General features: G+C 38.4%; 2 protein-coding genes across 2 annotated transcripts; both read left to right on the top strand.

Annotated features, from left to right (window-relative positions):
- The first annotated feature begins 1,249 nt into the window (after positions 1 to 1,249).
- On the top strand, positions 1,250 to 7,476 carry LOC139126992 (uncharacterized). The gene is made up of 6 exons (XM_070692910.1): positions 1,250 to 1,373; positions 2,744 to 2,970; positions 3,821 to 3,943; positions 5,040 to 5,178; positions 6,199 to 6,285; positions 6,975 to 7,476. Exons 3-6 carry the CDS (start codon positions 3,833 to 3,835, stop codon positions 7,160 to 7,162), a joined length of 525 nt encoding a protein of 174 aa, XP_070549011.1. The 5' UTR covers positions 1,250 to 1,373; positions 2,744 to 2,970; positions 3,821 to 3,832; the 3' UTR covers positions 7,163 to 7,476.
- Positions 7,477 to 11,423: 3,947 nt separating this feature from the next.
- LOC139127084 (zinc finger protein ZFP2-like) lies at positions 11,424 to 20,215 on the top strand. The gene is made up of 3 exons (XM_070693006.1): positions 11,424 to 11,719; positions 14,122 to 14,244; positions 18,370 to 20,215. The coding sequence occupies exons 1-3, from the start codon at positions 11,557 to 11,559 to the stop codon at positions 20,064 to 20,066; spliced, it is 1,983 nt and encodes a 660-aa protein (XP_070549107.1). The 5' UTR covers positions 11,424 to 11,556; the 3' UTR covers positions 20,067 to 20,215.
- The last annotated feature ends 2,098 nt before the right edge of the window (positions 20,216 to 22,313 follow it).

Consider the following 22,313-nt stretch of genomic DNA (forward strand, 5'->3'; position numbering starts at 1 on the left):
ATCAACACCTAAGTTTTATTCTTTCGAACGGCATATTTTTCGACGTAACGCCGCAGACTTTGTCAGTTCCCCCGTGACCTACATAGCAACCTATGCGATTTATACTATGGAAATGAGACAACAATGAAGGTAGATTTTAAGTGATTAATCTCAAGTACTTACATGTGAAAGTTTATAAATTTTGAAAATTATTATGAGAAAAATATCGGCCGTAGGTCTAGAAATAGTAAGCAAAGATTGCTGGTTTTACAGAAAGATATCAAAAACGGTCCTTGAATATTTCAAAACAAATATCGCACTTAGATAGATAGATAGATAGATAGATAGATAGATAGATAGATAGATAGATAGATAGATAGATAGATAGATAGATAGATAGATAGATAGATAGATAGATAGATAGATAGATAGATAGATAGATAGATAGATAGATAGATACATGTATGTACATACAGGTAGATAGATAGATAGATAGATAGATAGATATAGATAGATAGATAGATAGATAGATAGATAGATAGATAGATAGATAGATAGATAGATAGCTAGATAGATAAATGTACATACATACATGCATACACCCATACATACATACATACATACATACATACATACATACATACATACATACATACATACATACATACATACATACATACATACATACATACATACATACATACATACATGAATGCATGCATGCGTGCGCACGTTTACAGTACTCAGTAGTAGGTACACCAGGCACGATATTTTGTATGTATTCTTGTGCAAATTCAGCAGTTATTCACTGCGTATTCACACGGATATCGCCCAAATTTGAGGGGATTTAAGGTTATCGTTATTGTTTTCTTTCATTCTATATTTTGGCTCATAGATAATCAAAAGCATATACATACACTTTAAAATTGTCTGGAAAAGGGTTTATTACTTTCTTCTTTAAAGGAACAGCTTTCCTTGTTGAGAAAGCGCATCCTTATATTGTTGCCACTTTTGTCGGCGCTTTAGCATTAGGTACATGTATATGTAATAATAAACGGCTATGTTTGATTAAAATTATGCAAAAAATGATATTTTTAAATTATATTGCAAGGCAATATATGCCAATGCGACCTTTGACCTCTTTCTTCGTTGCTTCGCAGCCGGAAGTAAACCGAATCATTATTCATTCATCTCCTGACCTATCCCAGCAGCGTGAATGCGTTGAAGCGACCTTGCATTGAGGTGAGTGAACACGTCATCTGTTCTATTATGTTGAAGAGATAGTCAGTGATGCCAAACATGTGCAGAGCAACACGTTTGTCTCGAGTTTTCACTGTGTCTTGTGGTTGCACTCCGCCATGTCAGGAACACAGTAGGTCTGCTGATCAAGAGAGGTAGCTTGTCAATTAAGCCTCTGTATACTTTACACAGAGGTATGTCTCTCCCGTTCATCCACTGTTTATATGAAAATTTCCCCGTTTAAGTCGTCCTGCATCTCTTAGGCCATCTTGCACCTACAATGTCAAAGTCGGTGAAGACTCAAATACAGCGAGTAGAGACATCTTAATCAATTCCTTCAACTGCATTTCTCGTTTTGCCGTCCGACCCAAATACCCAGGCAAAACTTCGAGCTACAGCACCGCAGCCAGACATAGGTCATCTCAGAACAAAGTGTACGTGCAAATAAGAGTCGAGCCTTGCAATGAGAAGGTCGCCAGGCGACGACGGATTTTGATTAGGGGATCGTATGCTCTGTCTATGTCACTATGTAATCACAAACTCAACGTGGACGTCAAGTGGCGGGACACATTTTCTCTCACATGTCGTGATATACGTATCTAGGTCAGGACGATCCTATGACCTTACTGGGTCAATCTCATGTCGGGATTTACATATGTGTACGTTTGAATTGGCAAGTATTCTGGAGCGGTTGGTAAACAGTAGATTTTAAGCTCAGTGTTTGTCGCACACTGTAAGTTGAATGAGCTTTATAACTTGTGCATTAGGCATACCTTACTCCCTGGTGGTGTGTAGTTATAAGCAATAAAGTGATAGATTGAAATACCTATTTTTCAACCATAAGCATATTAGATATCAATGATGTATACTTTCCAATGCTTTTCTATTTGTATTAAAATACACATTCGATCTCAATCTTTGATATTGCAAATATTTTACCTGAATTTTAACCTTAAATCCTCTTTCGAACTCTTTCCCGACAGTCATAATTGAGGTTGTGCGGCATTAATTTATAAGATTAAGATTTCTAGTGGGCCTTATAACAACAACAACAACAACAACAACAGCTATGCAATAGTTTTCAAAACATCGCATATTCACAATTGCTATACACACAGTTGTACAGTGAAAATGTATATCAGAAAACGGAAAACTGATTTGGAAATAAATGGGAGAAAAATAAAAGGGAAAACTTACTGCGAATTATCAGGAAGCAATGCGTATATCATAGAGAGTTCAAAAACGTCGTGAAATCAAAAAGACCGAGTCCCGACAACGTGAGATATATTAGGTACAGCCACATTCATATATATCGTTGATAATCGAGAGACACGTCCGACTCAGTACAGTTAGACGCTATGGCTAGCTCTAGGAGAGAACAAAACTTAGGTTGATGTAATAATAGTAGAAGTAGTAATACTAGCATGCTGTAACTGTTGGCTATTGTTGTTGTTGTAGACCAGTCCTATTTGTTATATTTTTTCGAAACTCACATTGTTTTCCCCAACGCTTTACTTGTTTACAGTCCACAAAGATAGTCAAAGGTAGACAGCAAGCAATATGGCAGAGTAGGGAACAGGGCAACATGGCAACGATTACACACACGGTGATAAACAGCAGGAGTGTCAAGACAAAGAGGGAGAAGGGATTCACATCGCGTGCGATGATGAAGAAGAGTTCGAGGACACTTCAGAATCAGATCCCGAAGAACTGAAGAAACTCTACGATGATTGGAGCAACAATTACGAACAGGTGAGATTAAGAAACGTAATACCTGTATGTGCTGCGACATTCCACAAATCAGTGGCTATGACTGGGAGTGCATCAATACAGCTCCTGAAGAGGAAATCATCGCACGTTCTTCAGAAAGGTATAGGTCTCTTTGGGCCGCTTTAACCCTGTGAGTGCCAAAGTCTATTTTTCCCCTTTATAAAATAGACCCAAGTCAATTTTTCTTAAATTTTGCCAAAGGTTTGTGAAAAAACTGTAGGAAATGAAATGTGATGTCCATTTGGTCCAAAATTATCAAAAAAAATACAGGAAAATTAATAAAAAAATGGTAAAATTTTGCACTAAACTTTTGGCGGGAGAATACATCGCTCAAAGCGTTAAGCCCCATAGGCATATGAAACACTGCTGAAAGATGAGCCACTTAAACAGTAGAATCCCTAGATATCATCATGCTACTCGATGCTGTACCATTCAAGAATCCTGCTTAGACAGCTCATTATCACTACTATGGGTGTACTTGCCATGGATCGACAAGTGTACTCGATTTCTTAGACTGATGCGGTTATAGCGGAACAATACAGACTTCTCGCATTGTACTCTTGAAGAATGAAGGAGACGACCACTAATGATGGATCTGCGCACAGATGTACGAACGTCATGCCTTCTGTATTCGTGATTTGTTTTGTTTTGTTTTGTTTTGTTTTGTTTTGTTTGTTTTTGACTTATTTTACTTTTATGTGTAGGAAAGTATTCCAATTTTATTACTTGCACAAGAAACAATTATGCTAAAAAGCAGATAAAATTAAAATGAATCCCCTGATTGCTGTTTTCTGAAGTGTCTCTTCTTTCAAAATATATATATTCTTATCAGGACGTCGGAAAGATGAATTACAATGCGCCGAGGAAAGTTGCTGAAGCTCTGGCGAAGATAGTGACCGACAAAGACGCCGATATTTTGGACATAGGTTGCTGCACAGGACTTGTCGGGCAAGAGGTAAGATCGACGACGTAGAACGTTGTGTTGTTTCCTATATCTGACTTCTTACGAAGTCGACAAGTGTACACGAGATTCATCAAATTGTTGTCACTGGAGGAGGTGAAGAAAGTTGAGAAAAAAATATTGTCAATCCTGTTTCCACCTCCGATAAAGAATCTGCGTATTATTAATGATAATACTGCGCATGCTGCTAAATATGAATATGACTAAAATGTGATAATGCGGATTGAGATACTTGCGGAGTTCGAGAGAAAATTTGTGACTTAGGTGTGGTGTATTGGGATATGATAAGCGGGCACAGACTGACACCACACACACTATGACAAAGACAAAAAGGAAAAAAGCTAAAAACTAGCAGGATTATCAAAATTATCCACACACATTATGTATGTATGTATGTATATTATATATATATATATATATATATATATATATATATATATATATATATATATATATATATATATATATATATATATATATACGGTATATATATATATATATATATGTGTGTGTATATATATATATATATATAATATATATATATATATATATGTGTGTGTGTGTGTGTGTGTGTGTGTGTGTGTGTGTGTGTGTGTAGTGTTATGGTTCTTTGTTTTGCAGACAGTCCCCAGTGTTGCTAGTAGTGTGGTACGATAAATACTTGTTGGAAGAATATTCACACTCTACTATGTTCTGGTTGTCGCTGTTTTATTTCACTTAGCACAACGTTTCGTCCGAGAAGTCGGACTTCATCAGGTGTTCTGTTGAAAAAAAATCAAGTACAGTTTTGATGTAAAAAGGTACATGTCTTTTTGAAAACAAAATTACAGAGCAGTTAACTGCTCTGTAATTTTCTGTTTTCAAAAAGACATGTACCTTTTATACATCAAAACTGTATTTATTGCATTATTCACCCAATGGCATACACGAAAAAGCTAGTCTGAATCACTCACACACACACACACGAGAGAGAGAGAGAGAGAGAGAGAGAGAGAGAGAGAGAGAGAGAGAGAGATCATAAAGAGTGATGCTGAAATTCTCATATTAACAAAACAAACTTATGTAGTTCAATTTCTCGATTTCTCCTCAGCTCTACAAGGTTGGGTATCGCAATATTGATGGTATTGACATCTCAGACGAGTGTATCAAAATCGCGATGGCGAAGAATGTTTACCGAAAGATAGTCAATGAGATCATTGATCCCGAAAAACAGATGAGTTTCCAGTCGTGTAAGTCTGATCATTGACTCCCTTATCCACCAGGGGTCTTATTTTAGTGTACACAATTCGGATCATACATAACTCTACACCGGGTAACTACAAGACTCGGCATCTTCAAGATCATATATTTGATCGCTGAGGCTCCCATGTTTGCACTTATTTGAAAGACCTTATGACGGTTCAATAGTGCCATTGATAAAGAGTGTTAAAATAGTTTGGTGAAAATCCACATTATTCTCAGCAACTCGTTCAAAGTCTTTGATCCGCTATGAGCAACGGTGATTTTAAATGAGTCGATATGACAAGTCATCTATACAACCGAATCTCGAGGACAAGGAGAACTTTAAGGATTAAAAGCTTTCCAGAAATTGTCACTCATTTTCAGCAAGTTCTCAACAAAGATATATCTCCTACTTTTACTTTAAGGCCGATAAGCTGCAATTTTTTTATTTTTTTTTTTCACTGTTTACATTTTTGATGTCAACTACAGTGACTAGTACTACTCCCTAGACAAGCATGTTAAATATACATATTAACTGGCCAAGCTGTGGAAACTCAGCTATCTGTGGCTGGGTAGGCTCCATATAGTGCCACTGATAGAGTGTTAAAATAGTTTAGTTAAAATCCACATTATTTTCAGTAACTCGTCCGAAGTCTTTGATCCACTATGAACAACAGTGATTTTGAAAGAGTCGATCTGACGAACCATCTGTACGACCGGATCTCGCGGACAAGAACTTTAAGGATTAAAAGCTTTCCAGAAATTGTCACTCATTTTTCAGAAAGTTTTCAACAAAGATTTTTCTTCTACTGTTACTTTAAGGAAAACACTGTGGATCAAATCGGTCATTCATCACCATCGACCTATCAGGTCGTCCGACAGCCAAGCTGATAACCACCAACAACACACATTGTCATATTTGTAAGAATGGACTACTTGTGTTAATTCGTAATGTATGCTTCTCATACAGCGATGATCCATCTTGTAAGGTCACCCAGAAATAAAGCTATTTCTGTTGCATTTGTCAGGTTGCTATGACGTTGTTATGCTGGTAGGGGGCGGCATGTTTCTGGACATAAAGAATCTGAAGGAATGGCTACGACTGACAAAGAAAGGTAACGATAAACACGATAAGAACTATTGAATACTTGATATAGTCAAAACCAAACGTTTCTTGCTGAATTATTCTAAATACCTAATAATGGACAATCGTTTTGAAAACTTGAAAACAATAATACCTCTGAAGTTGCCTGAATTGGCCTGTACAATTACTTTATACCAAATATCGCCGAGTCTTACTCATCCTTCCCCAGTGTGTTATCACAAAAATACCAATGAAATGATGGAAATTGACCAATGGTGAATGTAAATCGTGTCAGCACAAATGCACGCCATTACATAATTTAAAGGGATAATGTTGCTGTCTATTTAAGAGTTATGGTTAACTTGACCCCATTCGGTAAGTTGGCTATAATATTCGGCCACTTGATTTACATGTAAGAGGAGCTGAGGAGTGCGTTGCGGCGCTGATACCATTGATGTTCATCAGACATTCCAGCATTCATTTAGTTTCTATTTCTCTCAATTAAGTACTGTTTGTCGTATTTTCTGTCCTTCAAAGCGACGGTCTCCCTTTGATCTCTTGAATTGTAACCGCTGCCTTTACAAGTGCGACCGTCGTTCTTCTAAGCTCTCCTCTATGAAAATTATGGTTAAGTTTTCTTTCACAAAATGATTACCCCCGATTTAAGCCTCCATTGTCATCAAGTGGACTTACATGTTTTGTAAATTTTTATTATTACAGACGGTTTCACCATCATTGGCGTGATGCAGAGCGAATATGAAAATGAAAAATATGCAGTGCCTCAGACGATTGAGGAATACATCGATCAGGGCTTGGCAACAAGGGTGTCTAAAGAAATAGTACCTGACTACATCACTGGTAAACCTGGAGTTGTGGAATATCTGAGACCAGTTATAAAAGAACAATAGCATCGAAAAATACTCACCTTCTTACGATTATACCAGTTCTATTGCCGTGGCAGTGGATGTTCCATCAACTGCTTAGGTTTATGAAACCCTGTTTTCGAACAGCACTTTTTCTGACGTAACTCCGCAGACTATCTCAGTTCCCTCCTGAACGTAAATAGCAATATGTGCATCTTATGCTATGGAAACAAGAAAACGATTCAATGAGATGTAAATTTTAAGAGGTAAATCGTATCCATGTTAAAGTTTTTAACTGTGTAAATGATTTTGAGTAAAAAAGAAAAACCGAATAAAGATTACAGCTGTTTTTAGAAAAAGATTTTTCAAGCGGTCATTAAACATAACTCAACAGTATTGCACGGCACAGACAGACAGATAGGCAGGCAGACAGACACAGACAGACATACACATACAGCTCGGACATAGACACGCAGGCCTACATATAGATATGTAGACACACACAAGCACATATGTGTATATTTGCGCATGTGTGTCAGCGAAGTAAAAATACATTACGACATAACAAAGTAACCATAGATATGTATTTTAATAACTGTGTTAAATGAGCGTGTAGCCTCTGAGTTTGATAACTAGGCACATGTTGAGCGTCACCAATCCAATTCTAAGGATGGCTCTTTGTCGAGTTTGGTCGGGAGGTTGCCGACAGGTAAACTTATTCATGTGGCGGCTCATTTTTAGACCAACTAAGAACACTCACTCAAGTCCGGCAGATATAAAAAATCCCACTGCCGATAGCAAATTCGGTAATCTTTTAAAATATAAATTAACTTTTTGAGAGCCCTTTATCCTAACAAACGTCTCTGAAAATAATGCTTCTACATAAAGATACCGGCTAATTAGGTAACTAATCAATTTTTCCTTTATTTTTTTTTTTGTCAACGACGACCCCCTCGAAACTGTACACGAACCCCTAGTTTCAAGTAGATGAATGGTACAAACATCAGCAGTAAATAAATGAACAGGTTAAGGGGCAAACAGTCGACCTGGACTTCGGACGATTACTTGAGCGATTTAAAAAAATCCTTTCAAACACCTTTGGCTCTTCCAGTGACTAGCTAGTCAGATAAGACACATACAACAAAAAAGAAAAAGCATTATTTACTGCCAGTCTAGGTAATGCAAGCGAAAAAACGTTGTCAAAAGGCTATACCAGCTGTATATATGAAAAGACATGGCAAATGGCAGGCAATCACGTAGCCACTGTGGCTCTGTAGAGGGCGCTGAATAGGCTCCTTAGCAAGAAAACTAATATACTATCCTGTCAATTACACAAAGTTACCCGGGTCAATTTAGCCTTTTACACCAATATTTAATTGGCCAGTCTGGGCACTACAAAGGTGTTTCCCATTCTGAATCCGTTAATGCTTTTCCTTGGTTCAACATTTCATGAACGTTTTACTGGGCGATGATCGCGTGATAATGGAAGGAAAGGTTGCAATGGTTACTGGCGGTGCAGGAGGCATGGGGAAGGCACAAATATTCATTTTTCTGCAAAATTACCAATCAGTATTGTTTAAGAATGAAACATTCATTCATAATTATGCATTATAAACTGTGATTATTCATAGCTCGCCCTCTATAGTTTATAACCAATTCAATTAACGTTTTTGTGTTTTTTAGTGCATACACGCAGGTTGGTATAACATTACAAACAAGTAAAATGCACGTATGCCATGGCCTTCGTGGGCATCCCAAACGTTTTCAAAAGATAAACCTTACCGCCGGTCCGAATGTTTTATCATCTTTTCAGTTACTTATTTGTCAGAACAATAAATCTAGATTTTAAAAGCGATACTGATGGTAGCCTCGATGTATTTCTGTGCTTTCCCCTCTGTTTGTAAGTGTCATTTTCTAATCTGTTCTAACCTAACAAACTTCGTCAAAATTCCCTCTGTGTTCAACGTGTCAGCGCAACCTGTACGTGCGTGACGTCCCAATTTTATTGTTTACGACTAGTCCTAGAATCCATTTGCCAACAAAAAAGTCACACATTCATGTCTACATAGGCAATACTCAGTATTTCAATATACTATAGATATGCGAAGAAGAAAACATACGTTGTTTTCTAGAACAAATAAGTAATGAAAATGTTATGAAATGATTGTATTGTCCCTTATACTGAATAGCAAACGCAATGGTGAATAATAGTCAGTTTCGATAACATTCCGTCTTTCACACACACAAAAAAAAAAAACACTTGTGGTTAAAGGTCACATAGAAGAATCGCCATAGAAATATCGATCTCGATGACAATTTTGGCAAGATCGCTACTTTTACGAAAGTTTTCATATCCTGTTAAAAATTTAAATTTCCATAATAATCACACTTCAAAAAAAGGAGGACTTTACTCCCCTAGTCGTTGATTCCACAGGGATTTGCAATGAATACTCTAATTCTGTGATATCGAAAATTGAATTCGGTTTTTAAATACAAGAATTAATGAAAAGACCATTCGTTGATAGGTATATAATAGCTAGTGTTTCTAGGATATGGGGATAGGTCTCGATGGGAATTTTTATTTTTTTATTTTTTGGTTGCTCTAACTCCAATAAAAACGGCCAAAATTATACTGCAGTTTCACGCATCGTTTAGGGAAAGATGAAACCAAGTTTTGGTGAGTTTGAAACACCGGCTGGCGATTTGCGCATTACTGAATATCATTCTGGTTCACCTTTCACAGTGGAATGGAGCAGATAAGATAAAAAGAATTTGCCTGGGTCGGGTACAGTAAAACGGATTGTGAGTTGCAAGTCAAGCATAGCAAAGCTCGAGTTTTAGCCTTGAAATTAAGTTGAGTGGCTGACGTGCAACTTCAAATGTTGGCAAGCCTCAAGAAAACGTTGAATTTGTCCATATTGAAAAGCCATACAAATCCACGTAATCCTAGGAGGTCAATTTCCGTCATAAAAAGGTCCAGGAGGGCCCGTAAGAAAACCCCCAACTCTTTCTATAATGCAGACTGGGCCGAGTTTCCTTTAGTTGTGTCGTTTTTTTTTTTCATTCGACAGAGTTTTGCTAAGAATCTGGTTACTAAGGAGGACAATCCAGCCCGGCTTTTATCCCAACAGATTCGGTTGTAAGTTTTGCCATGAAATGCCTGATTTTAATGAAGACTCATAATTGCCATGGTGTGTGGGGAAACTAAATCATAGTCGGCCTTATCAAAGCTACCGACTTCAAAGAAAGATACTACCGTGGCATTGGCATTGGGTGTGGAAATGCCGTATAACCAGATTATGCCGCGATTTTCGATGATGGTCTACCGATCTCTGAGGTAAAATGCATGATCTCTCGCCAAAATATACCCTAAAATAGCACTAACATGGTGATCTTATGTTGCATAGACAATCGGGTTCCAAGACAAGAAATTGACCTTTTTAAGCTAACAATTCTCTGGTGGTAAATAAGAACCCCCGTAAATTATATATTTGTTCCGAAAGCCTAGATATAGGGAAACATTTTGATAACCACCGTCGTTTACATAACGATCACGTGACAGGTAATTTGCTTAGCCTTTCAAAAATCGGTTTCCCCCATGTTTGTTTCAATACTTTGAGATATGTGGCTGAAATTTGTGTGAGTGCAAGCTGTCATAAGGATCTTCCAAAGAGTGTCTCAGAATTTGTATTCCACTTTTCAGCGCTTGTTAGTTTGAATTACAAAAATGGTAGAAACAGTGCTGGTTGATCATATGGGTCTAAATGGTGACAATATCTTCACAATGCAGTTGTTCAACTTTTCATTTTGTGTGATAAGCTGCAGGCCGTAAGATCTGTATAGATGTTTACAATTTATGTTTCATTCTTGATTGTCAGGACAATTTCACGCTCTCTTTTTTGCGGTCGGAACACATAACATAGTTGGGAATGTGTAATGAGCCTATCTACAGTACGCTGAAATTGCTGTTTGAAGATCCTCTTATCCGGTCAAAACGTCTTGAGGTAACCAGTTTGGTTTGTCTACAATGAACGGCAAAAAATTTAGCAAAAGAAAACCATGTAGACTAGGATTGTGTTACCTTACTCTATGTTAATGCGAACTTAAAAGTTAAGTTAGTAAGATTTGAAATTGAACTTAATGCGGAGATTAAAAATTTAAACAATAGTAGTAAATTGAAAAACTTTTTGTCTGCTTTTATAATCAACTATGTTGCTAGCTGCTGCCAGGTCCTCCATAGTCGGCTGACCGAGAAGCACGCCCTCAGTGTCATATGTAGACGAGGTCATATGAGGTCACAGGTCAGGTCACAGCTGAATCTCACTCGGCTTTGTGCATCGGGTACTTTTCCTAACGCCCTGGTGTACTGCAGGTGCTGCGTGTGGACCTCAGCAAATCATACTTTCGGGAAGTAGGGTTAATTTGGTATTGTTTATAATATGTTGCCGAATAGGGGTATAAAACTGTCAGTTGATGCGGACTGTAATTTTATCTCGGTCGAGAAGTATGACTCAATCCAATATGGCTTGCCGGAGAATTCCATGCATCATCAATATGATTATGAACAGAACCGTGCAGACGTCACAAATATCAGCGACCTTGGTAAGTTTGTAGAAATATTGAGATTTACGCCTAAGATTGTTTCACTAGGGTCTTCAGTGCAGCTGCCCAGGCTATAACTTGTAATGTAAGCCCCGCGCTGCCTGGCCAATCCTGACCTGCTAGTGCTGGCCCATACTGTACATTGCTATATAATATAGCTGAAGTTCGAGGTTTGCCTGGGTATTTGGGTCATTGCCGTCCGCCCCAGGCAAAACCTCAAGCTCCAGCACTGCTGCTATATAAAGTGCTGAAATTTAAAATTAGTAGACCAGAATCTAGCTGATGGTTTCATCCACAGGCGCTTAGGGTGGTCAGCGAATAGTAACATAAAAAAGGTCTGTTTTTTTGTGTGTACCACATTTTGATTTGACACCGCTTGTGTCTGGGGTTTCATCATGGAGATAGGATTCGGAAAGCCATACTGGTATATGGCTCTGGTTGGCATCCAACCTGAAAGCAACACAACAGCTAGACTGTAGTGACTAGTATACCTACCCCACAACGTCATAGGTTGATACAGCTAGCTTTTACTGTTTCAAGAAAGCACAATAAGCATAGCAAAGTCTATGGTTTGTTAAGAGGAAGATATTCATGTATTTATTTATTTCATTATTCATTTATTTATGTTTTCTGTATGTGAATTTACTTATTAATGCATTTATTTATTCATTCATCATAAGGGCACATTCTATTCCACAAACTTGTCATATCCGTAGGGTCAGACATCAGTTTCATGTTAGTACATGACCAAATTATATGCCAATCTAGTTTAACCCTTTCACCACCATGGTTTGTCCCAAATCCATTGTTTTCTATGGTAAAGTTGGACCTGTATACAGGGAACTGGGGGTGAAAGGGTTAAAGGGAGAAAGTCGGCCATTTCATGAATTTTGTTTGATACGAGATACTAATTATATTGTTTGACATGTTGAAAGAAACTGAATGAATGGGTGAGTGACCATGTATATATTTGACCCCGGTTTTACACATGATACATGAAACCATTGCGAAAATCAATCAATGGTCATGACCATTAATTCATTTTCGTGATGGTTTCATTTAATTTGCCTAAAACCAGGGTCGACTATATGCATGGTCACCCATTCATTCAGTATCTTTCAACATGTCAAACAATATAAGTAGTATCTCAAATCAAACAAAATTCATGAAAAATGACCAACTTTGTCCCTTTAAACATACATGCAGGATTGGCACGAGATTTCTGAGACATTCGAAAAGGCAATGCTACACAGTTGGATGACGTTTTGGGGGAAGTGTTTCAACCAACCATTCCTTTTTCTCACATTTCTTGTACCTAGCATGCACCGTGGTATGAGGACAGTCAGCTGACTTGTACAATATGCATGTGAGCTGCCTGGACCCTGCCTTGCTTGGCATTGTAGTATGTAGAACGAGGGAGGGACACATATATGCATAGGACTGTAGGAGTGTTTGACAACCAAAATTACTGATGCAGCTAGCAGTTGCCATACATAGGGGGGAGGTTCTGCATATGTATTTCTGTCCTTGACAGAGATCATATTTGTCCATAGACAACTGCATTCACATAGCTGATAATAAGTCCCATTCCTGCGCCCTTTCCTCCATGCTACCATTCTTCTGGTGGTGCTGTTTGCAGTCCGAGCATGGAAGTATAGCGTAGGCACATCACTGGCCCTGTGCCTGGCCGACACTTCTCTGTGAGCAAGCCACGTCAGCTGACAATGTGTATGTCCGTAAAAATCACGTTTACAGTATCTGTAGTTTCAATTGTTGTCAAAAAAAACCCTGTGTGCAGTTTCCATTGAATCTTCATCAGGAATGATGTCAACACTGAGTGAATTGAAAGATGTAGCTGTGTGAACTGTCATTAGAGAGATCTTAAATCAACAAATTGGACATGTTATGTCTGATCGTTTTAACCACTTGACCTGGTGTTAACATACCGGTATGAATTTGGCAGGCTAACATTTAAGGAAATGAATGTCAAATTATCTTGGACAACCACTTCATCTCAGCCTCCCCATGGTGTTCTATAACAATTCACATTGTTGATTGGAGAGTGGTACATAATTTCTACATCATAATATGAGCAACTGCAGGTGTGAGCCGATGAACATTACCGTTATCCATCCATGATTTAATTAACATTGATTTTCATGTACTCTGGTCTCAGCCAATGAAAATTTTCAATTCATGATTAGACAATATCATTTCATTTGCATGTATTCATATCATTCTTATCATATGAAAATGCTTGTTAATGGATACATTGGTACATTTAGGAAACAGATTGGAATATCTCTCCCCTTATATTCCAATTTATTGATAACCAAGCATCCTTCATCAATGTCAGAAACATTTATAAAAATTAATCAAATGAATTTATTAAATAATTTCAGACTGTCAAGAAATTTTTCAAGAAGTTAGAACAGTGGGCATGCTCGACATTTTTGGCACGTTATTTCAAGTTTCCTGTGAGAAAATAATTCAACAATATGAAGATGATACATTGTCTGACAGTGGTAAGTATAGTAAGATATACAAGACCACTTTGATAGGTCAAAGGTCACAGTGAAAGTTCAGATAAGGAACAGCGCATTGCTGGATGAAATTACATTTCTTGTCATTTCTCACATTTTTGAATGTTCATTTACGAGTGCAGGAAATTTACACAGTACACTGACACTGAGATTGTGCACTTTTCAGGAAGTGCGCACTCAATTAACCTGTTTACCCCCAATTCCCTGTAAACAGGTCCACAATCACCATTGTTAACTATGGGTTTGGGCCATACCATAGTGGTGAAAGGGTTGGCATCTGCAGGGCTCGAATTAGCGGTGGTCTTGCGTCAAATGACGACCATTTTTCCACACTTGACCACAAATTCTGTAACTGGTGGTCATTTTGACCACCATGAAAAGAATGTAGTATTTCAGCGGTTGCCGGTTTGTCTGATGGCTCGCCTAAGCTCGCGCAAATCAATTCGGCGAGAGCGATTAGCCGCTCGCGTCACGGCTGGGACCCAAGTTTTTGAGACCAATAAGGCACACGTCACGTTGTATCCAAAATGTAACAGACTCTCATCTCCTCCGATCGACGCCCGAGGCACAGTGTAGCAATAAAATTATGCTATCAATATTCAGTTCATTTAACATGAATTACGTTCTCGACAACCAATGGAATGGATTGATTTAGGTGCAACAATGTGATACAGTATTACAATAGCAATGTACTTGTCAAGCGACAGCGTATATCGGCATCGGCCTGTACACTTCAATAGCACCACTACGGTTCGGAATTTACACGTATACAAACAAATGTACAAAGTACAGCCCTTCATTCTTACAAATTCAAACCAACTCCGTTTTCTTGGCTGCTATATTCTTTCTTAATGTTCAAAACATAAACGGTTATCCTGCCGCAGCAAGATTTCATAGGAAAAATATTACGCTATCGAGATCGAACGTGGAGAAAATGTCTATGACATGATGAATGGCATTACACGTCGCAACTCGCGGAAACAAACGCGTAATCTCTGATTAAACAGTTTAGCCTGAGCGACTGCTAGGTCTCTTGGTCCTTTGAAAGCTTAAAATAATTAAATTGACTCTGAAAAGTTGGACAGATACCCGATAATTCTGAAAAAAAGATCGCGAAACGATCATGAGTTCATTCTACCATGAAACTTTGAAAGACGTAAATTATTGCGACATTTTGGCGCACAGCGCATAGGAGTTATGTATGACTGTCGTAAAATGGTGCCTACTGAAACAATTGGCAGCCCTCGTCCCTCTTCGCCTTCGAGTGTACTCACCGCGGATCGTGTACCTCGACGTGCCTATTATGATAAATTCGTCTTGTTTTGTGGAATGTAAACTTGTGATCACTTCGATATATCGCGGTAACAATCGGCCAAGTTAACTTTTGTTGAAGACCAACGAGCATGCAAGATGTTTCAGTGGGCCGCAAATGTAAACAAATGAAATATAACTTGATTGTGGACTGAGCACGATTCAGTGTAAAGTCTAGTTCTGTATAAGCGTACTCGGCGTAGTTCAAACTATGGAGGTAAAAATTCCTCCATGTTCAAAACCAAACATGTTTAATGACAGCACTGTTGTCTTGGTAGGTTTTGTCTTAATGCCAATATATCTAATGTGCATACCATAAGTCTTATAGTATTTTTAAGAGGCTTGTAAGCTTATGAAAAAATCATGAAAAGTTACATGTCCTTTTAAAAAGTAGAACTTCATCTATTTGTCCATGAATGCAACAGAGGCCACATTTCTGCATATTTATTGTTCGAAAAATGTTCAAAGTTCAGCCAATATGCTATGAACATTTGGGTGGGAGAACACTGCTTATCCTGTTTAATAGGTATTATTTTTTTATCCACTGTACAGACATGTACATTTTGGGTACAGCTATGTTCAAAGACTCCCACCAAAAGGCCTGATAATCAGTTAAAAAAAAAATATTGACTACCAGTTGCCATAAAATGACCACCAAATTTAAAATGTGGTGGTCAAAATGACTACCAGGATAAAATGTTAATTTCGAGCCCTGGCATCTGGTCATTGCAGAAACCAGATCAGACTCAGAGTACCGGTAAATCGTACAAGGTCCTTTACTACTAGTACAACAAAGCTGGCGGTCTAATTGTATTTTGGTTGCCTAGTCCTTTCAGAAGTCAAAGCAGTTACTGTGTCCCATTTGCTTAACTATTATTTAGCAACACCAATGAAGAGCAAATGTCTCTGTCAGTGTACTATCTGAATCTCTAGCACTATTAAGTATGAAACAGTAGCTGTACCTTTTACTGAATTTTTTTCCTTACAAGTTCTTGTCAGACTTTCTAGACGGTGTTGCAGTGCCAAATAATTAGCTTGTCAACACAGCATCATGTAAAAATGTACTGTTATTATTTACATTTGAATGCTGGTCTTGACTAGACATTGGAATTCACCTGTCAACAATAACAATAACAGTCTACACATGTATAGACTGAGTTAACAAACTCAATACTATCTATCATACCATGCATTGGGGAGTAGAACAAGAAATGTAGTTGACATCAAAAACAAAGTAGTAAAGAAAGTCATGAAAAGGCTGCTACTGTCCCTTTCAGTGAACATTCAAAATATGAGAAATGACAACATCAGAGCTGATCTCTGTTTTAGTTCTGCTATCAAGCATGTGCAAGTGACATCTGTCAGTATATCTTTTTAACCAGGCATCCATAAATTTGCCAACATGATTTTTATGATCGTGATAAAATATAGTCATGACACTGTCATGACTCCATCAATATTGCTCGAACACTCTGTCACAGCCAACCAATCGTGAATTCTATCCTGAAAAGTTTGTTGTTGTTCCTCAGCAAAATGTTGAATATTGAACACATTCCAGTACTTGCAACACAAAAATACCTTGTGATAATATTTCCAAGTTGTTTTTGTACTTAAGGTAGAACGCACCTCGGGGACAGACATTCGGACTCTCAAACTTTTACAATTCTCTTCTGATGTACCACATGTGGGGGTTCATTTTAAAGCTCTTGGTGAAAGAAAACTTTTCACCGGCTTAGTTTTTCGAAATTCAAAATTTTTTATTTTTCTCCATAGAGTTAACACAGGGATGGCGGCCATTTTGAATTTCAAATATCGGTAAATCTTGGGTAATTTGTTTCTCTAGAATCAAAATTTGCACGGTGACCCCCTATTTTTATTCTTGATTTTGAAAGAGAATGATTGAAAGATTCCTTGAGGAAAGTTAGAGCAAAAGTTTAAGTCTTTCACTTTCGAGGTGCATATTAAACAAACACACATTTTCTTACCCACCATCCAGAAAAATGTTGAAGTACACAGTATTTTACGATGCATATTGTAGTCCTGACTTACACCGAGGTAACTCATGGATCTAAAAGATCTAGCAGTAGTTCTCACAAGTAATACCTAAATACCGGTACATGTACATGGCACTCTTTCAGTTCAGCTTCATCAGTTTCTGTAAAGAAAGGGTTTCCCTTCAACTCACTAAGTCATTTTGAAATGCCGTGTGTTCACCCTGTGATAATGTGAAAAAAACATGTATTTTTATAGTATCCTTTCTTATTTTGATAACTGAATTCCAGGTAGGACCATCTGTTAATAGTAAGATTGCATATTGTATAAGTACAATGTATTGTGTTTGGGAATTTAGAGGTTTGTATCATTTCAACATTCTTAAAGAAGACGAGTATGAAAATACATTTGTATTGTAGAAAAAAAATAGTAACAGTATGGGAATTTACAGTTGTCCCATGTAAATTTGATCAGTACTCCTATAAATCTTTAAATGATATGCTCCGCATGTACAGTACTCTACAGAATAAATTCGAGATTTCAATACATTAATTTCTGCCAGTGTTTGTCACATACCTCCCCACCTCTGTCTCTGTCTCTGTCTCTGTCTCTCTCTCTCTCTCTCTCTCTCTCTCACGCACACATCTGTATACTGGGAGATACAGTATATGGTAGATACACTGGTATACACTGTACATCTATCTTTCCTCCTCCATATTCATACACACAGACACACACAAAGGCAGTTGTACCTGTTTGTTACCTCCAATTAATTCTACCTTGTCATCATTTTTATACTCACAGATGTAACATTCATTGTTCAGAAACTTGTGCAAAATTCTCAAGTATCTGTTGAGTATCAGCCATCAGCAGAGGACAGTGAGGGATACTTGGAACACAATGGACAAATATGCATTGAAAATGTTGATGGGGATGATGAAACTATACCTGCTTCCAGGCCCTTTCTGTTTGATTTTATGAATGGAAGCGCCAGTCAAGATGACAGAGCTGTAGAATATGATGGCGTGCAAGGTAATCTGGATGACCGACTGAAAACACGGCAAGATGGAAGTGTATTGGCGTGTGAAGAGTGCGGCAAAACTTTCAGTGTCCGGGAGAATTTGAGGAGACATGTGAAGATTCACCTGAATATGCGTCCATTTGTGTGTTTGCAGTGCGGCAAATCCTTCACTGAGAACCACTCTCTGAAGAGGCACATGAAACTTCACTCTGACACCCGGCCACACGTCTGCGAAGAGTGCGGCAAGTCGTTCACGGAACCCTTCTACCTGCGAAGCCACATGAGCACCCACAGGAGTGACCGACCGTACCTGTGCTATCAGTGCGGCAAAGCATTCAAACTGCGGGTCCACCTTCAGGTGCACCTGAAGATCCACACCGGCGAGAAGCCGTACGAGTGCAAAGTGTGCGGCAAAGCGTTCCGCGAGAACGGCAGTTTAACAAAGCACACCAGGATGCACACAAAGGAAAAGCCGTATCTGTGTAATCGGTGCGGGAAAGCATTTTCTCAGTCCAATCATTTGAGGTCGCATATGTTGACCCACACCAACGAGAGACCACACGCGTGCCAAGAATGCGGCAAAACATTCAATGAAAAGAGCACTCTCAAGAACCATTTGAGAACTCACTCAAACGAAAGACCGTTTGCGTGCAAAGAGTGCGGCAAAACGTTTTCCCGCAGCAGTTGCCTTCAGAAGCACATCCATATCCACTCCGACGACAAACCCTTCGAGTGCAGCTTTTGCGGCAGATTCTTCCGGGAAAAGTGGCTCTTACTTCAGCACCAACGGACGCACAAAAACGAAAGGCCGTACGTCTGCACGGAGTGTGGCAAAAGCTACACGGTGCAAGCCAGCCTGAAACGGCACATGCGACTTCACGTGGACGGTAAGCCGTATCAGTGCGATGAGTGCGGCAGACACTTCTCTGAGCAGTGGATTCTGACCCAGCATAAACGAGTACACACAAATGAGCGGCGGTATGTCTGCAAGGTGTGCGGCCGAAGTTACATAGCGCACGGCAGCCTCGTCACGCACATGGAGAGCCACTCAAAGGAAAAGGGACAACCCAGGAAGCAGCAAGATGGTGAAACTCTGATTCTCCATTTTGATGATAGTGCACAACAAGATGAAGGTATGGATTCCGCAGAACAAACTCCAAACCGTTACTCAGAAGAAAACAGTTATGTTAGAAGTCAGCAGAAGGATGGAGTTAACTTTTCAGGTGAAACACAAAGCTCACCTCTCAATAATCCAATGATAACACAAATCAGCCAGCTGGAGATATGGGTTCAGAAGAACCGTCACACAGCCCCGGTGTTGAGAAACTCGCTGCAATCAGGCAGGACAAAAGCGTGCTTTCAGAAGAATATAAGCCTCGCCCACAGGTCAACGAACCCAGTGATGTCACAAACAAACCAGATGGGGATATGGGTTCAGAAGAACAATCACTCAGCCCCGGTGTTGAGAAACTCACTATAATCAGGCAGGACCAAAGCGTGCTTTCGAAAGAATATGAGGCTAGCCCACAGGTCAACGAACCCAGTGATGTCACAAACAAGCCAGATGGAGATTTGGGCTTTGAAGAGCAGTCTCATAGCCACTGTGTGGAGAAACCCATTAATGTCACAAACCAGCAAGATGGAGATATGGCTGTTGAAGTTCAGTCTCATAGCCCCTGTGTTGATACACCCAATAACATCACAAACCAGCAGGATCACGGGATGATTTCAGAAGAACATGACCTTGGACCCAGTGTTAGGGAGCTTGGTAACATCTCAAGCTAGCAGGACATAATTTACCCCACGTACCATACATACGGTAGACCCAAATATTGGTTGAAGTGTCTTCTGTGACAGAAATACTATTGTGCAATTACAAGAAAAAGAATCTTTCAAATGAGAGACTTTCTGGCAGTTTGTCATTTCCTACAGTTCAATTAATTTCTGTCTGAGAGTTTTATTAGCAGTAGTAGAGAAACAAAGAACACAAGACAAAGAGTCCAGATTGAAATTACGCCATATTTGATTCAATTTCCAGTGGTCATCTTGCCTTCTTGACATGTGTCACATTTTAAATCTAAGTTTACCTGATTTGAAAAGCAATGGTGCATTTGAAAAATGCAGAAGAGCGAACATACCAGAAAACTGAATTTGATCATGGACACCAGTTTTACTTCATGTTTCCTTCTATTGTAGCTTTGTGGTTTGTTGTGGGGCCGGGTATATAAAGGCATGCAAAGTCAGATACTTCAACGAGAAATTCAGACAAAATTTATCATTTTGCACGTTATTGTCTATTTTGCAACTAGTAGTTGAATCCTCTGGCATGTAATTATTGTTATTTTATTTTACTATTATTTTTTTTATTATTTTTTTTATTATAATTTTAATCACAACATTGACGGTAGAATGAAAGATCCATCGCTCGAGGGCGCTGTCTACGGTACGCCCCCCTTTTACGAGAGCATAGAGAGCGCTTGAGCGACAGATCTCTCAGTCTACATTGATGGTTACGATGTACAAGTGCAATTTGTGTGTTGGAGTGGTTTCTAAACATCTCATGAGAAATTTCAGACAAATATGTAATTTGCCTTAAATATGTAAAATGCTGGAACACTGAAATAGTCAAGTGAATTATCAGCAGTATGTGATTATTGGCAGATATTGTCAATAGTTAATGCTGGTATTCAGTGTTTCATTGAACAATTCAGAAACAAGAGTTAAGACAGACAATGGCTGTATCTGTTGATCAGCTTTCATTTTATATGTTATGCAAAATGAGGACAGTTTCTTTTTCTCTTCTCTATAAAACTTTTTAAGAAAATTTAAGTGGCTTTGCCTACAGAAAGACTCATACAATATGCAATGATATAATTGATGAATAACTTGTGGTCCAACCACATATATATGAACCTATACATTTCAAATGGCTTAAAAGCTTTCACAGACCTTTAACCCTTTCACCACCATGGTTTGGCCCAAGGCCATTGTTATCAAAGGTGATTGTGGACCTGTTTACAGGGAATTGGGGGTGAATAGGTTAAACATAAATCTGTAAATGTGAAAACTTTGATGACAGCTTAGCAAAGAGCCACTCTTGGGCTATAATCACAGATGGGTAATTCTTATGATGTAATTTATAAAATTACTATTTATTGTAAGTTATTGCTCAAAATGAGGAACAAAAATATAAATTAATTCTAACAATATCAATGAATGAGGTCACAGTGTGAAAGCTCATGACCTTCCATGTAATTAGGAACAAGTTGTGTCTTGTAGGGAAGTTTAATTAACGTATGATGTATTTGCTATTCGTTGTTTATGCAATGATGTACCCCCGCTGGCCCATAATGGATAACGCAAACTTGTATGACACAATGTACCAGGTGAAGAAGAGTACATTATGGAGTACAAAGTTTGCTTGAGTCCATTGTTGGCCAGAAGGAGGTACATTAGTGCTACTTTTTAGTTTTGGCAATAGTCAGTAAATTTGTAGATGTAGAAAATATCTCGGGCCACAATACTGGATAATTGGATAGATTATCAGTAATTATCTGGGGCATTATGTCACAAAATTAGCTTGTATTGATAAAGCTTCTAATATAATCAAGGATACATTATGCAATTACTGATACTTGTATAGGAAACAATGACATTACTGACATCTTTAAATGTACTGCCCTATTGTGGACAACTTGAACTTCATAATTTGATGACATATGTCTGA

The sequence above is a fragment of the Ptychodera flava genome, unplaced genomic scaffold (assembly GCF_041260155.1).
Source record: "Ptychodera flava strain L36383 unplaced genomic scaffold, AS_Pfla_20210202 Scaffold_28__1_contigs__length_4768798_pilon, whole genome shotgun sequence".
NCBI lineage: Eukaryota > Metazoa > Hemichordata > Enteropneusta > Ptychoderidae > Ptychodera > Ptychodera flava.

Coding starts and splice junctions, on each gene's coding strand:
- LOC139127084 (XM_070693006.1), top strand. CDS start 11,557: ATGTTGCCGAATAGGGGTATAAAACTGTCAGTTGATGCGGACTGTAAT. Junction 11,720..14,121: donor CACAAATATCAGCGACCTTG/GTAAGTTTGTAG, acceptor AAATAATTTCAG/ACTGTCAAGAAATTTTTCAA. Junction 14,245..18,369: donor TGATACATTGTCTGACAGTG/GTAAGTATAGTA, acceptor TTATACTCACAG/ATGTAACATTCATTGTTCAG.
- LOC139126992 (XM_070692910.1), top strand. CDS start 3,833: ATGAATTACAATGCGCCGAGGAAAGTTGCTGAAGCTCTGGCGAAGATA. Junction 3,944..5,039: donor CAGGACTTGTCGGGCAAGAG/GTAAGATCGACG, acceptor ATTTCTCCTCAG/CTCTACAAGGTTGGGTATCG. Junction 5,179..6,198: donor ACAGATGAGTTTCCAGTCGT/GTAAGTCTGATC, acceptor TGCATTTGTCAG/GTTGCTATGACGTTGTTATG.